Source organism: Schistosoma haematobium, chromosome 1 (assembly GCF_000699445.3).
Source record: "Schistosoma haematobium chromosome 1, whole genome shotgun sequence".
NCBI lineage: Eukaryota > Metazoa > Platyhelminthes > Trematoda > Strigeidida > Schistosomatidae > Schistosoma > Schistosoma haematobium.
The window spans coordinates 24,355,962-24,370,448 of NC_067196.1; the positions used below are offsets into that span (position 1 = coordinate 24,355,962).

The following is a 14,487-nucleotide window of genomic DNA, read 5'->3' on the forward strand; positions in this document are numbered from 1 at the left end:
CTTTGCAATTTCTCACAATAAACATTTATTGCATCTGTCCATTACCTTGTTTTACACTACCACTGGTGCTGTAGATCAAACTTTCTAGTCATCTTCAATGGTTTATAGTTGTTAATTTTGTTCCTACTTGTATAGTTTACTACAACTGTCATTTAATTCTTTCGTATGTGTATACAAAGTATCCATGTGTTTAAGCTGAACGTTTGTTTCAACTAGATTATAATGAATTTGAAATAATAAGAAAAAGTGTAAAATTATGAAGGCTTGCATCACACTGAATATGAGTAGTATAAATGTAGATATAAAATTATTGTGTTGTTTTCTTATTCTATTATGATTTGTAACATTGTGATATCCTTCTTTTCAATTATTGTATAGACATACCGACGTTATATTTCTTCGTTGGAGTTGTTGGATTTATTAATTGAGCGATTTAATATACCAAATCCAGATTTTACTGAGGCTGCTAATGAAACATTCAATTCAATAAAAGAACGTGATGGTTTACTTACTGTTGCTTTACGTTTAGAACAACGTTTCCGTTCAGTGTATAAACGGCGTGTACAATACAGGTTTGATCGAGTTTCATTAGTTTTTCTCTTAATTGTGTTGTTGGCTGATACTAATTGCTTATAAATATTTTGTTGTGGTCTAAGCACTCTTCAGTTAACATGGCATTATTCCCCGGTTGTACTCGTCACAGATTGATCTCAGTTGGGATATGTCTGAAAACTGGGTAGCACTACTAAACAGCTGTTTCATATTAGGATCGAATTCGTCAATACAGCGGTGAATACAACCTAAAACTAAACTAATCCTCACAAAACTAACAATTAGTTCATTAGTAACCTACTCCAAGAATTTCTGGTGAAACGTTGTGACTGGTGAAGTTCAGATATGTGAGGAGCCAAACAATTTGTTACCAAATGGTATTTGATTGCCATTCTATATTGTGAACTGAACGAAGTTAGGGTTGTACCACTGGGTGCCGAACTAGTAGCTCAAGCGGTCAAACGTTTCTTCTCGTGATCCGATGGTCCTGGGTTTGGCCTTAAATAGTGAATTGGTTGAAAACGATCTATTCCAAGTAGCAATATCGACAAAAGCCCTGGTACGGCCAAGAGTGGGAAGAGTCCGCTCTCTTCGAAATGTTCTCACATAGCCACGCGTATAAAGCCACTGTCAGGGAAGTCTTACTCACTGCCTTCTCGTGTCGCAAGTGTCGTTTGTGAAATTGAGAGGACCAAAAATGAATGTCCGTCACATTAACAGTGTTGGTTTGTAAGGAGGATCCGCCTAGAGGAGTTGGAGAATCTTGATTCCAAATCGATGGTGCACATGGGCCTCAGGATCCTGAAGGAACAAATGGCGTATGAACCAATTATCGGTCACCGGCTACCATGGGACTACATCTCCTTACGTTGCTCCACTACCTTGTAGGTCAAACCTTTAAATCGAAGGCTCCGGGTGTGGCTACCCCTAAGAATACCACCTGCTTGGGTTTGGGTGCATGGGCAGTATCATAGCCAACACACAAATCAAGTGTCTTGTGTGGTGTATATGTATTCGATGCTTCCTTGTACCAATATTTGTGTTTAAATAAACAAATGAACGTTCAAAAGACTTTTTAGTGGAAATTCACGGTTGTCCTAATGGTCTCATATTTCATTAAATAACGTTTTTGGGAAGTTCCGTGGATAGAATGAATAGAAACACTTTCAAGAATAAATTGGTAATTGGTAAAAAGATCACACATCTGGTACAGCCAAGCAGATTTCGTTCGATGATGAAAAAGGGAGTTGACCTAATAATATATATATATATATATATATATATATATATATATATATATATATATATATTCTGTTTTTGGGAATGGCTCATTCGACATTTCACTGATCTATTCCCGCACCATTCAGATGTTTTTTGTCCCTGCACTAAGCACATCAATAACAATGTTAATGACGTCAATTTTATTAACAAGTGACGTTGGAAATTAGATTGATTAAGCAGAGTTCTCCAAGATTGACCGATTATCACTGAAATTGTAGATGAATCACATCGATACTATCTCCACTTGCTATAAGTTTTTATTTGATCAGTATTAAAACATCCATAATAATAGAAAATCATAAGGCTCAATTATAAGAAAACTCGTTAACTCCATTATCGACTTGCAGTTCAAATTCAACATCAAATCCATGTTTTTGAAATTGCATTTTATGAGCTCGGTGGTTTAGTCATAAAGTTTTCATTGTCTTCCTAGACACGATATCACCATCACAAACTTGAGATAGAATTGAGGTATTAGAATTTTTTAAAAAGTGACTAGCATCTTTTTAGGTCGGTTTTGAAGTTCATAGGTTGTTGCTGTTTAGACGTTTTCTGCCATCGTCTGCTTAATTATCTTGACTGTTTTTCTGACTGTATCCAGCTCACAAAATGCAATTTTAACAAAATCATTCTCTTGTGCTACATATTTTCTCGATCATCCAATCCATTGGTTGCTCAATCCCATTAACAAATATAGACAATTTTATAAAGTGAATGATAGAGTGAAAAGCTGTTAGCACTTTATTTATATATCTCCCATCTATATTATTGAGATTGTCTCCGTCAATCAATCTGTGTCGTTACTACTCTTCAACGATAGTTTAAGTGTTCACAAAAGTCTTCAATTGTATTCATCGCCAAGTCACATTCAGTTCAGTAGTTATCTCAATGCTATCTTAGAATTTTCATCATCTTATTATGATTGTCTTTTTTTTGAAAAAAATTTATTTCAGGGTTTTAAATTTCATTATTAAATGGGTGAAAAATTCTTCTTACTATAAACTTGACATATTACCAGACACTGTATTACGCAGTAGGTTGTGGGATTTCCTAGACACTGTACATGCTCGTAATTTATCTGACAATGTGACAAATATTCGTAAATCTCTTCTTGGTGATAGAATAAGATTAATCCAGACAATTGAACAACTGCCACCTGAACAACTTGATTTCGGTTTGGTTACATCATCGGATGACGTGAAATTAACCACAGTAAGACTTGTTATATATGCACATTACCATAATTTTAAATTTATGTATTTTATTAGTGATAAGATTCGGCAATATTTATTGTACAAGAATTTTGACTCAATTTTATCTTAAATCAACATATTACTGAATTATCCTTATTATTTAATTCGTTTGTTTCTTTGTAATTTTCAAACATCTTTTTAATTATTCGTATAGATATCTTGAGTTGGTTGAATTGTATGATGAGGCTGTTTAAAATGTTCTCTAATCTAGCACTTCTTTCCACTTTTATGTTGTATATACCGTCCAAATTTTTATCAGCAAATATCGTACAGTCATTGAAGTTTTTTTGAAGATGACAAAGTCAACTACATGTAAACCAATTATTCTGGTATTTTCTAAGAAAGAAGAACATTCTGTTTCTAATGTGTTTCTTGTGAATTTTGTCCAATGGAATTCAGCCATTACATTTGCAACTATCTTATCATTGTGTTTTATATATCGGGAATAAGTTTTTCTGTTGCATTCAACTGTTATATAATAGTAGCATTTAATAAAAATTTTTGATCAATTATTATTTACCATTTAACTCCTGGAAATAGTGTAGTTTGTAAGATTTTAGAACATACCTAATTGTTTGTGCATGTAGTACGAATCGCTTTTCGATACTGTTAGGATAGACTAGACTGTTTTCAGTACATTTTATTTGCAGATATTAGTAAACTTTGATTTAATGTTTACTGTGTTCATTCTCTTTTCATTTTCATTACATCGACTTTTGATTCCTTTTGAAGGTTCATCCGTTAGAATTCGCACGTCAAGTAACACTTTATGAATGGGAGTTATATTCGCGCATTGAATTTTGGGAAGTCACTGGTAAGGAAAAAATCAAATCTCCCAATTTCGAATTATCACTCCAGTTTTCCAATAAGGTTTGTACTTTCATTTTTGTCAGTATCATATCATTATACCTATAATAACATCGATAAAATAAATAATATCTGACTGATATTACATTTATATCTCAACCATTTTATATTATTGACGTTGGCATTAGTAAACTTATTTAGTTAACTGTTACTCAGTCATCAATCTAGAGCCTGACGGAAATGTGTATTGGTCTAAGTTGTTATATCGCATTAGCTAAACGTGGTGAAATTAACACGATGAACAGTAAAGTAATCTAAATAATATAGTAGCAATTTCAATGAGAAAGACCAAGTATTAAAAATAGGGTTCGAGAAGAGGGAACAAAAAGGAATTTATGAAGAGAAAATAGAACTCAAGACCTAGAGAAAGACAAAGAGTAAATGCATTTGTTCTATTATGAATAATTCTCATCCACTTCACCCAACCACCCCAACCACTAATCACATTTGTTACTTGGACCTCAACCAGATAGTCTGCATTTACCAAAATGACAAACTCCTAGCTTTTTCCTAACCTACTTCTGGTTAGACATACATGAAACACGTTCAAACCGCTCCAGTCAATGAAGATTCATTGTTTCACAAATTGATTTACCTTTTTTATCTGATGCTCTGCATCTAACCTTAATATTCCTCACTCATTGGTTCGGACATACGCTAGCAATGTTTCTGTTAGTAAAAATTATATGGGTTAAATATTAAATCCCTGTTTATTATTCCACAACTTACATAATCTTTGGTTATTATTGTATAAGATTGTTTACTCATCTACGATTCTCAATTTAATACGTTCTTAATAACTCAGTCAGTCTGTAAAACGCAACGTAGAACCTGACACATATGTACATCGGTTCAAGTTGCCATACCTCTTTAGCACAGAGAGATGAAATTGCCATGATAAGTCTCAGAGTAGTAAAAGTAGCAACAGTATTGGTGATAATCGAAAAGGTTAAGCATCGAAGATGCGTTTCGAGAGAAAGTAAATCAGTGGAAAAAAAGTGAGGAAATTTAGCAACTCAATATTTAAGGAACGACAAACAATCAATGAAGCTGCACTATTGCTTTTTATCTTCTAAACCAATCTATGTACAATCTAAATGTGTATATAATTAATCCATTTTCTGAACATCTTATGATTATCGTTGAACTGTAATTGTTTTCTATTTCTTTCTGTTTTTCTATAAAGTTTAAATGTTGGTTAGTTAGTTCGATAATATCAGCTGAACATTTAGAAGACAGAATGGTTATTATGCAACGTGTTGCTGATCTGTTAGTTTACTTCGATAGTTTGAATAATTTACAAGGTGTTCAAGAAGCCAAAGCTGCTTTATTGAGTTCTCCCGTATTTCGACTAAGTGAAACCTACGATGTATGTTGTCTATGATTTGAAAATTTTATTTTTTGATAGCTTCTGTTTGTATGTAAACATGACGATGATCTTAAATGTTTTAGTGATATATCTGTTGTATTTATTTATTTCCAGGCTTTAATCTCCAAATCAAAATGTCATTATCGTAACTTTTTTGAATCATTGCGTCAGTTCGTTCATGATGATAGCGCAAACGTTTATTTTACCGATTATCAAGAGAAATTGCATCGAATTCATCCACCCGGTCTCCCGTTTATTGCAGTCGGGGATAAAACACAACTGATACATTTAGAATTGAAGCATCCTGATTGGGTAAATGCTTCTACATTGCCATTTTCAACTGTACCAGATACACAGAATTCGAGTAGTGGTTGTTTGGTTAACTTTTGGAAGTGTCGTCAATTAGCTGAACTTGTTGAATATTATTTGTCTTTTCAACAAACTCCGTATAATTTCTCCATAAATAAGTCTATCCGCGTAAGTTCTTAATAGATGCTGGATTATATATATATATATATATATATATATATATATATATATACTCGTTCTTTTATAAATCTCAGATAAGTGTTCACTTGTGTAAGTGACCACTACAGTTACCAACCTCACGAACATTCCTGCTCATCACTATCTGTAACTTTTCTCATTGTAAACTCTCAGTGTCCTTATGTTAAATATATTGTAACCTACAAAGCTTTTCTAACTTTCTACTGATTATTTAAATAAAGCAAATGTTATCCCTTGTTTGCTAGAACCTTAATTCTCACTGGGAGTAAAAGCTTTCAGTATTGTAATTTTTTCATCAAATTGAACAACAAGTCAAATTATCATGGACTTTTTTATTTTGACACTTTGTATGTGAAGAAAAATCTTCATAAGAGTAGTTATGCATTTGATATGTAGCCTAGTCATTTGATTTGATTCGTATAACGAATCTTTAGTTCTCTATCTACTTGAAATATTAGATTATCGTTATTTGGTAACCGTGTTTTATCACTGAGTATCGATAGTACTAATTCATATGGTATTCCCTTAGTGTTTTCTCCCAAATCTTTAATATTTCTGTTCTTTTATTAACTTGGGTAAATAATTTGGAGGTTTGGTGAGTTTGGTAGATATCAGATTCATCTATAAATAAATGAATAAATATATATACCTTATTACTAATTCTTGAATATTCGTTTGGTTTTTAATACAGGGTTTCCTAGAGACATTAAACCCATTGAATACATGGGGTGTTGATAAAGAGAATTTATTTGACGATATTATGTATGAAAAATCTTTGAAAATTCAGCCTAAGCAATCTGATTCATTTTGTACAGTAAGTTCACTTTTTAAGTTAACAGTACGCTTAAAAACACGAATAACTCACATGTAATATAGGGTACATAATGTTAAGTACACCACTCAGTGTTAGTACTCATCAGTTTCTCGATATCTATATTGTTCAGTCATTTACTTTGATTTATTTTGTCTCTCTTAATTCAATACAATATCTTCTGAGATATAACGTCATTATGGTTTCGTTTGAAATGGTGATTAAGATTTATATAGATTTTGCGAGAATAGTTATATGCTTTTTATGATTATGATAAACTGACAATTCATTTTTGTCTCTCTAGTTATCTATTATGATTCATATTTTGTTTTTACTTACTGTTTACTATGTATGTTGTAAAATGAAAAAAGCTTTTTTAAAGCTATTAATAGAATTTTAGAATCTGAGCGTTTAGGTTTCTTTATTTATTGGCAGTTATTAATAGAATTTATTTGGAACGTTGATCGATTTGATGATACTTTCTCCCTGAGATTTTAATACTGACAATACTCAGTGCTGTTGTCAAGACCTACCATTTGATTATTTGACCCACAACTAAATTATTGTAAGTCTATATTGACTATTAAATGGTTTAAGGGAAGACAAAGAGTATATACACCTACACCATAGTGGTCGATTCTTAGCCATGTCACACGGAGCCTCTAACGACTGGTTACGATAGTCACGCGTACCCCAACCAAGTAGTCTGCATCTACCAACATGGCTCAGACCGGAAACTAGCGGCTTTATGGACTGATGGCATGTTTTGGTTTGGCCGCCTCAAACTTTCTTCCATCCGTCTCCTACACTAGTCAGCATTGCTCACCGTGGTAATCGGTAACTGGGCATACGTAATGAGTGATCCAACCATCTCAGTCGATGAATATTCACAACCTCATCAACCGATTTACCACCATTTCCTAATATTCTGCACCTAACCTCACTATTACTTATCCGGAGATCCCTGAAGATGCGAGCAATATTTCTAAGATATCTGTGAACAAATACTAGTAACTTACGAGTATCCTCTACTATTAATGGCCACATTTCGCAGCCGTAAATTAGAACAGAACGAACTGCTGCACAGTATACTCGTCCCTTAATTGATAGACGAACATATCGCCTTTGCCATAGGTGACGTAAGTTGGCAAAAGCCAAACGAGCTTTTTGAATCCGTGTAGAGATTTCGTCAGACCAACCGATTGCGATTAATCAGACTTCTAATATAAGTGAAAATGTCGGTGCGATTGACTACTTTACTCCCTATCCTTAGTTCAGGTGTTGACACAGGCTTGTCCTGAAGCAACAATTTTCATTGAAACGGGGTGAAGCTCTTGAACAAATTTAAACGTAGTTGTTTAATATCGAGATATTATCATTTAGTCATTCAAGGAGATAGTGAATTCCCTGTAACTGATTAATAGAAAAAATATCATTGTATTTTCTACAATATAACTGTCATTTGAATATGACCTTCATACCGTGATAAATTTTGTCATTTATCACATGTCTTCATTTTTTCCACACAAACTTATCAAATCTCTAATTTCAGGTATCCCGTGAACGTAATCTAAAGCCTGTAGAAATAAAAATCGCAGCTGCATTAAATCTTGTTCAACCGGATCCCAAGTTAACTGCTGAATCTCGGGAGTTTCGTAGTCTTCTTCAGATGATTTCTACTGTTACAAACCGTTCATCAACCCTAACTTCAACATCCGAGAATCAATTTGTGAAAGAGTTTTCTAATATACCTGATAAAGCTGTTGAGCAGACAAGTGATAAGTCAAATACAGTTGCATCCTTAACATTAAATGACCCTTTGTCATCTCTCCGAAATTCTAATGATAACTCATCTCTAATGTCTGATACTGACAAACGGTCAAGTCATTTGAAGCCCTTTTTAATGAGTGAGCTATCAGATTACATTATCTTTAAGTTCATTAGGTTTATTGAATATTTTGAATTGATTAGTTTCTAAATAATAATTTTTCCAACATTTTAATACTTAATTTGTAATTTAAGATCACCTAAATATTTCTATTCCTAGGGAACTTAATTTGGGAATTTACCTTAAAACAAAATGTTTAAATCACTAACTTTTTTTCCAACTGACGATTCACATTCACTAGGGGATGTTATCTATCCTTAAATTATAAATCTTCCGACAAATATTTTTTTGATAAAATTATAATAATTAATGAAATATTTATATATATTAATATACGTGGTACTTGAATGGTTAGGTACAGACTTTCTAATCTCTTTATAATTTCCAGAAATATTTTATCCTGAAGGGGCAAATAAAAGTAGGAAAGTCTGAAACGAGCTTCACTTTCAAGTTTAGTATGTGTGTAGAAAATAAAGATATTTATAGTATTTTATATGGCCTTGTGCTATTAGACACCTGTGGTTAGTTACAAAATCGGTAATCGTCCACTCAAATTATGACATAATTTGTCGTTTTCTAAAATTCTTTTAAAAGTGTAGATCTCGCTGATTGGTCAAAGTATTTTCAGCATTGTTCGAACGTTTGAAGACTATTTTTCGAAGAATTATTGTAGGCTGTCCACATATAATTAGTTATTAATGCTATTAGAAACAAAAGAATATATTTTCCTATATCATTACATAGGAAAACATATTCATCAGTTGAGATGGCTTGGACACGTGTTACGTATGCCCAACGACCGATTGCCTCGACGTACTATGTTCAGTGGTATAGGAGTAGGTTGGAAGACCAAAACATGGCACAAGTCCATGAAGTCACTGACAAGTGGACTGAGTCATGTTGGTAGGTGTAGACTACCTTGTTGGGGACCGCGAGATGATACCAACCGATGGCTAGAGACCTTGAATGACATGGCTCAGAATCGTTTGCAATGACGCAGGTGCATACACTCTTCGTGTTCTCCCAAATTCTAATCTTCTGAATTCTTTATGTCCCTTTTTTCGTCTTCCCAAATTTATTTCACTGTATTATACTCTTTAAATAACGTCTCCAAGCCCTAATCTTTCCGATAGCTGCTTATACTCTTGCTACCTCTACCACTACGGGATTTGAATCGACAACTGCATCTGTGTGCTAATGTGGTATGGCAACTCGAACTGATGTACGTACGTACGTACGAAGTTCTACGTTGTTATTGACTAACTGACTGATATCATCACATGTTAATGAATTAGTTTAAATTGTTACTTTTGTAATATTTTACGTTATTCATATGTTTGAATAAGTTCAAATGATATTTTGTTGTTATTTCACTACGTTATCAATCAAATTGTACCTGAAGACACCTGTACTACTACTTCATCGTCATCACCTGAAACATTTCTTCACAATGATAGTTCTCAATTTACATCAGTCGATACTCTTCCCGTTAATGCTTATGTAAAAGGTGATAATGCACAAACTATGTGCCTTTCTTCCCCACCGGCTCTACCTCCTCGAATTAGTAGGTCAATTCAGCGAAATGCGCATTCAGAACAGTTTAGCAATCCAATCGCAGCATTTCAAGAATCCTCTCATAGTGTGTCTAACTCCACGTTTTCAAACATCAGAGGTACGTTTATTAATATGATAAATGATCTCTTATTACATTGTTCATGTTTATGGGATTTTGCAAATGCTAAATTTTCGCTGAGATTGGGATTTTAAAAGGGATATACACGTGTGTTTAGAATGAACAGAACTGTGTTTCCTCATGTGATTGCAAAATTTCATTCAGCAGTCAGACAAATCTTTAGATAAAAAAGTGATTTTTTCTGGTTGTTGGTTTTTAGAAAAGTTCTTTTTTAAGGTGTGGAATTGCTAACCCCATGTTCAACATTCCCTCTTTATCTGAGTTTGGGACCGGTAGCAACTCAAGAAGGACTCTATGTGAACGACCTTCAGATAGTCTGTAATAATTTGACATTTTATCCTCTAATATCGTCATATTGAGTTTAAAAGTGAAAGGAATTCGCATTTTCTGCATAAAATATCAAATGTTTAGGTTTTTGTCATCCTCTTTAATAACAAAAAGTTAAGGTTTTTAAAATTTTCATGGTTTATGAACTTGTGTGATAGACACTGTCAAATGAAATGTTTAGGTAAACGTTTACATTAAGTACTTATTGATGAAAGCACTTAGTTCTCATGTGGTAACGACTACTTTTGATCTATTTTCTATCAGTTTTAAGTATTGTTGAACAAGCTAATAAATAAGTTTTTCTACCATTCTATTTGTTGCTAAATGATCCTAATTTATCTTGCTATTCATTTTGTTTAGTCAGAAGTATTGTCTACAAAGGATTCATCTTCTCCGATTATTTTCAGCGTACCGATGTCGTCCAATATATAGCGACTTAATAACTTTAATCATACATAGATATCTTAAGTTGATGATGCAATTAAATTGTTTCTCATAAGAGTGTGAAGTTAAAATAATATTACACAACTCTGACAAAAGTGATCCTCCCACATTACACATGAACTATAATCATACGAATTGTTTTCCATTATTTGTAGCGTTCAAAAGAAAAATGACGTATTCAATCAAATGATTATTTTTATTTTTATCAGTGCTATGATTGCACGATGTATATAATCTAACTGCATTTTACACTTATTCGACAGGTGCGGATAACCAGACATTATTGACACATACACACTTGGATAGGAAGTTGCACAACTCACAAGCTTACTATTAATATACATATTTATATCAGTTCAGGGTCATTTTCTTGATAGTAGCTTGATAACATAAGCTCTTACCATCCAACCATAGGTAAATTAACTAGCTATATATTAAAAATGGTAACATTTTGATTTCGTTCACACACTTAGAGATATTTACCGCGTTTACAGTTTCCATCGAACTGGTAAAAGAAGGGGAATAGCAACTATGAGAATTACGTAGCTTGTACAGGTGAACCAGGGATCATCAAATATTTCTTTATCTTATAGTCGATATCACAAACTGGTTTCAGTTAAACAACATTAAAAACAAAGGAGATTACTGGACATCTGTTTCGTCCTAATGTGGGACTTTTCGGGAGTGTCCATTCACGACCTCACTACTAGCTATCCAGTGCTTCCTGATTTTCAGTGATTGTCTGACTAAGACCTGTCTATGATATTAACTATGAGGTTGCCAAAGTGATCTTTATAAACCCTTGTAATATTTTTGTTATTCATCTGTCTTTGTGGTCTTGGTACTAAAATGTATCAATTGCTTAGCTTATCCAAACTAAAGTTATAGTAGTGTTAATAGACATTTAATGAACATAGATACTGGTACAACTGATCACCAAAATAAATATACACCATACAAATGGGGAAATGAAATTTTAAGGAGAAAAATTGCGTGAATGAAAATATCTAGTGGAGAACAGTATATATGGGGAGATACTGTTAAGTTTTAAGATACAAACAGGAAGACTCATTGAAGATTGCAAAAGAACTATAGCATGCTCTCTTCTGGTTTCTATTCTGAGCTATGTTTGATAATGTCTCAAGACATTGAGTTTCACAATCCCTGTGGTCCCAACCAGAGAGTCGTAATGGATCAACACTGACCAGTCCAATACAGCTTTATTTCACTCTATGGCATTATGTCGTAAACTGAACACCTCCGCTTTTTCCATTCTGTCTCAGTGTCAGCAAACAATCAATGAAGTGAAAGGAGATAGGGTAGTATTCGTAATACCTGTCCTGGTCGAAACAACTGGTGCTTTTAGATAGTGCTATTAATTGAGTTGTCTTCAATGTATCCGACCACACATTTGCTACAACTCAATCGGTATCTTGAAAAAATGGATTCAGTGACTTGGATATTTGTTCGTAATATCTTATGTTTCTGAAGAAAATATCGATAGTGTAGTTTATGTTTGTTCATTCGAAAAATTGACAAATGTATAAACTTTCTTCGTCCTGATATCACATTCTACTTTTAATAGGAAATACATTTTACATCAAAACTATATTCTTGTATTGTATAAATATTTTTTTGCTTATTTACATGATTGATAATAAACAGTCACGCTCTGAATGTATTTCCTAATACCAAAGTCTAAAATGAATCTCTAGTTTTATCATAGACATGTACATATAGTTGCAATATATTCGAGCTTTTTTTAAGCTCTCAGGTTTATTTTTACTAAGAGTAGTTTCTTTTTACTACTAATCTTTTTCACCTATATTATTGTAGACATGTCACCTGCAGAGTGCCTTCCAACCAACGTTACCATGACTGCTACTCATGGTGACGTTTCGCAGCTGCCATTAGATATCTCCTTGGGATTAGAAAATTCATCTGCAGTCAATACGTCAGCTACATGTGACGATGTTGGTCCTCCCCCAAGACCATCTCATCGTAGATTAACCTCTTTATCGTCTATAACAGGTGAAAAAAGTCCTTTTTGGTCGAATCTAGTCACCAAAACGTCAGGTAATTTAACGTTTTGTGAATGATGAAATTTTAATTGACTTTTCCTGGATAAAGATTGTTATATTTTTTCAGGTACCTAGTTTAATAAAATTAAAAAAATTCTTCGAGTTCTGAATATTAATGACTACATTTTCTTTCATTTCGTATTCTTTTGTGTTAACATCATTCAACAAACATCAGAGAAAATAACTGTCTAATTGTAGACTGTTATCATGGATATCCCTTTAAAAAATGATTTAATTTAATTTACTACTTATGAGTATACATGAATATTCTATGGAAAATGTGTTAAGGGACATAAAAATCGTATACACTGTACAGTTTCGTTTTTTTATTGTAATGAATCATCCAGTTTATTAGATGAAACAGTTGGAGAAAACTTTGTTTCTTACTAAAGTACTAAAGTAAATGCTGAAATAAATTCATTCTCATAATGACTTATAAAGACCATAGTATAAGTAACAAGTTGTAGCTAGTATAAATATTGCACGAAAAATGTTTATTAATAATTAAACATACAACTCTAAAAGTATACATTACTTAGCTTTTTTGTGCAGAAAAAAAAGACATCTGTATATCCGAAATCTAATTGGGATTATTAATATCTCAATAGTTGAGATCATGAGTCAATTGAAAACCTGGAATCACTGGACGGCCGTTTCGTCCTATTGTGGGACTCCTCAGCAGTGCGCATTATTATTATTATGTAGACGGTTTCTATTTCTAAAATTTTCCTGTATATCTATCATCATTACAATATGTTATATTATGCTTTTACATTTTCATTCATGAGCTGTAAGTTTTCTTTCTTTATGTATACATTTCCCCGTAACTGTAAACATACTCCATCGATTTCTCTTTTCTAATTTTTTAATCCCACAGATAACAATAATATCAGTACAAATAACTCAACAGATAATGTATCAAATCCGCCTATTCTACCTCCTCGTATTCATCATCATGGTGGCGAAGTAAATTCATCACGATTATTTAAAAATAATAGTCCAATAATTCAAGACAATAATAATACTTCAAAAGAAGATAGTTTATGTATAAATGCTGGATTAACAAATGTATCTCATATTTTATCACATAATTTAACAAACATAAATCGTTCTTTATCATCTCCATCACCACCTCCATTACCTCCGAAAAAATCAACCACTCCAAATATCTAAAAAAAAAAATATGTAAATATTATTTTGTTTTACTCTGTAACACTAATTTTTTTTCTTGTATAGATTGTCATATTTTTTTGCATTCAATACTACTTATTACTTACTATTGTCACTTATAATAGATGTAATTAAATCACTTTTGACATAATTCAAGGATATATATATATATATATATATATATATATATAAATATATATATATTCCCCTTATATAAAAAACGAACATATTTTTTTGTAGCGAA

At 32.6% G+C, this 14,487-nt stretch overlaps 1 protein-coding gene across 2 annotated transcripts in view; it reads left to right on the forward strand.

Annotated features, from left to right (window-relative positions):
• Window positions 1-14,246, forward strand: part of MS3_00005717 (uncharacterized protein) — a gene marked incomplete at its 3' end in the record, with an annotated part of 42,131 nt that extends 27,885 nt beyond the window's left edge. Inside the window, exons 13-22 of one of the 2 annotated variants that reach the window (XM_051213808.1) lie at window positions 379-572; window positions 2,787-3,045; window positions 3,819-3,956; window positions 5,140-5,322; window positions 5,437-5,799; window positions 6,521-6,643; window positions 8,193-8,547; window positions 9,931-10,200; window positions 12,829-13,068; window positions 13,951-14,246. In XM_051213808.1, coding sequence (XP_051073497.1) covers window positions 379-572; window positions 2,787-3,045; window positions 3,819-3,956; window positions 5,140-5,322; window positions 5,437-5,799; window positions 6,521-6,643; window positions 8,193-8,547; window positions 9,931-10,200; window positions 12,829-13,068; window positions 13,951-14,246 — 2,421 coding nt within the window. Of the gene's footprint in view, window positions 1-378; window positions 573-2,786; window positions 3,046-3,818; window positions 3,957-5,139; window positions 5,323-5,436; window positions 5,800-6,520; window positions 6,644-8,192; window positions 8,548-9,930; window positions 13,069-13,950 lie in introns of both variants that reach the window. The other variant, XM_051213807.1, reaches the window with a different exon arrangement.
• Window positions 14,247-14,487: the final 241 nt, after the last annotated feature.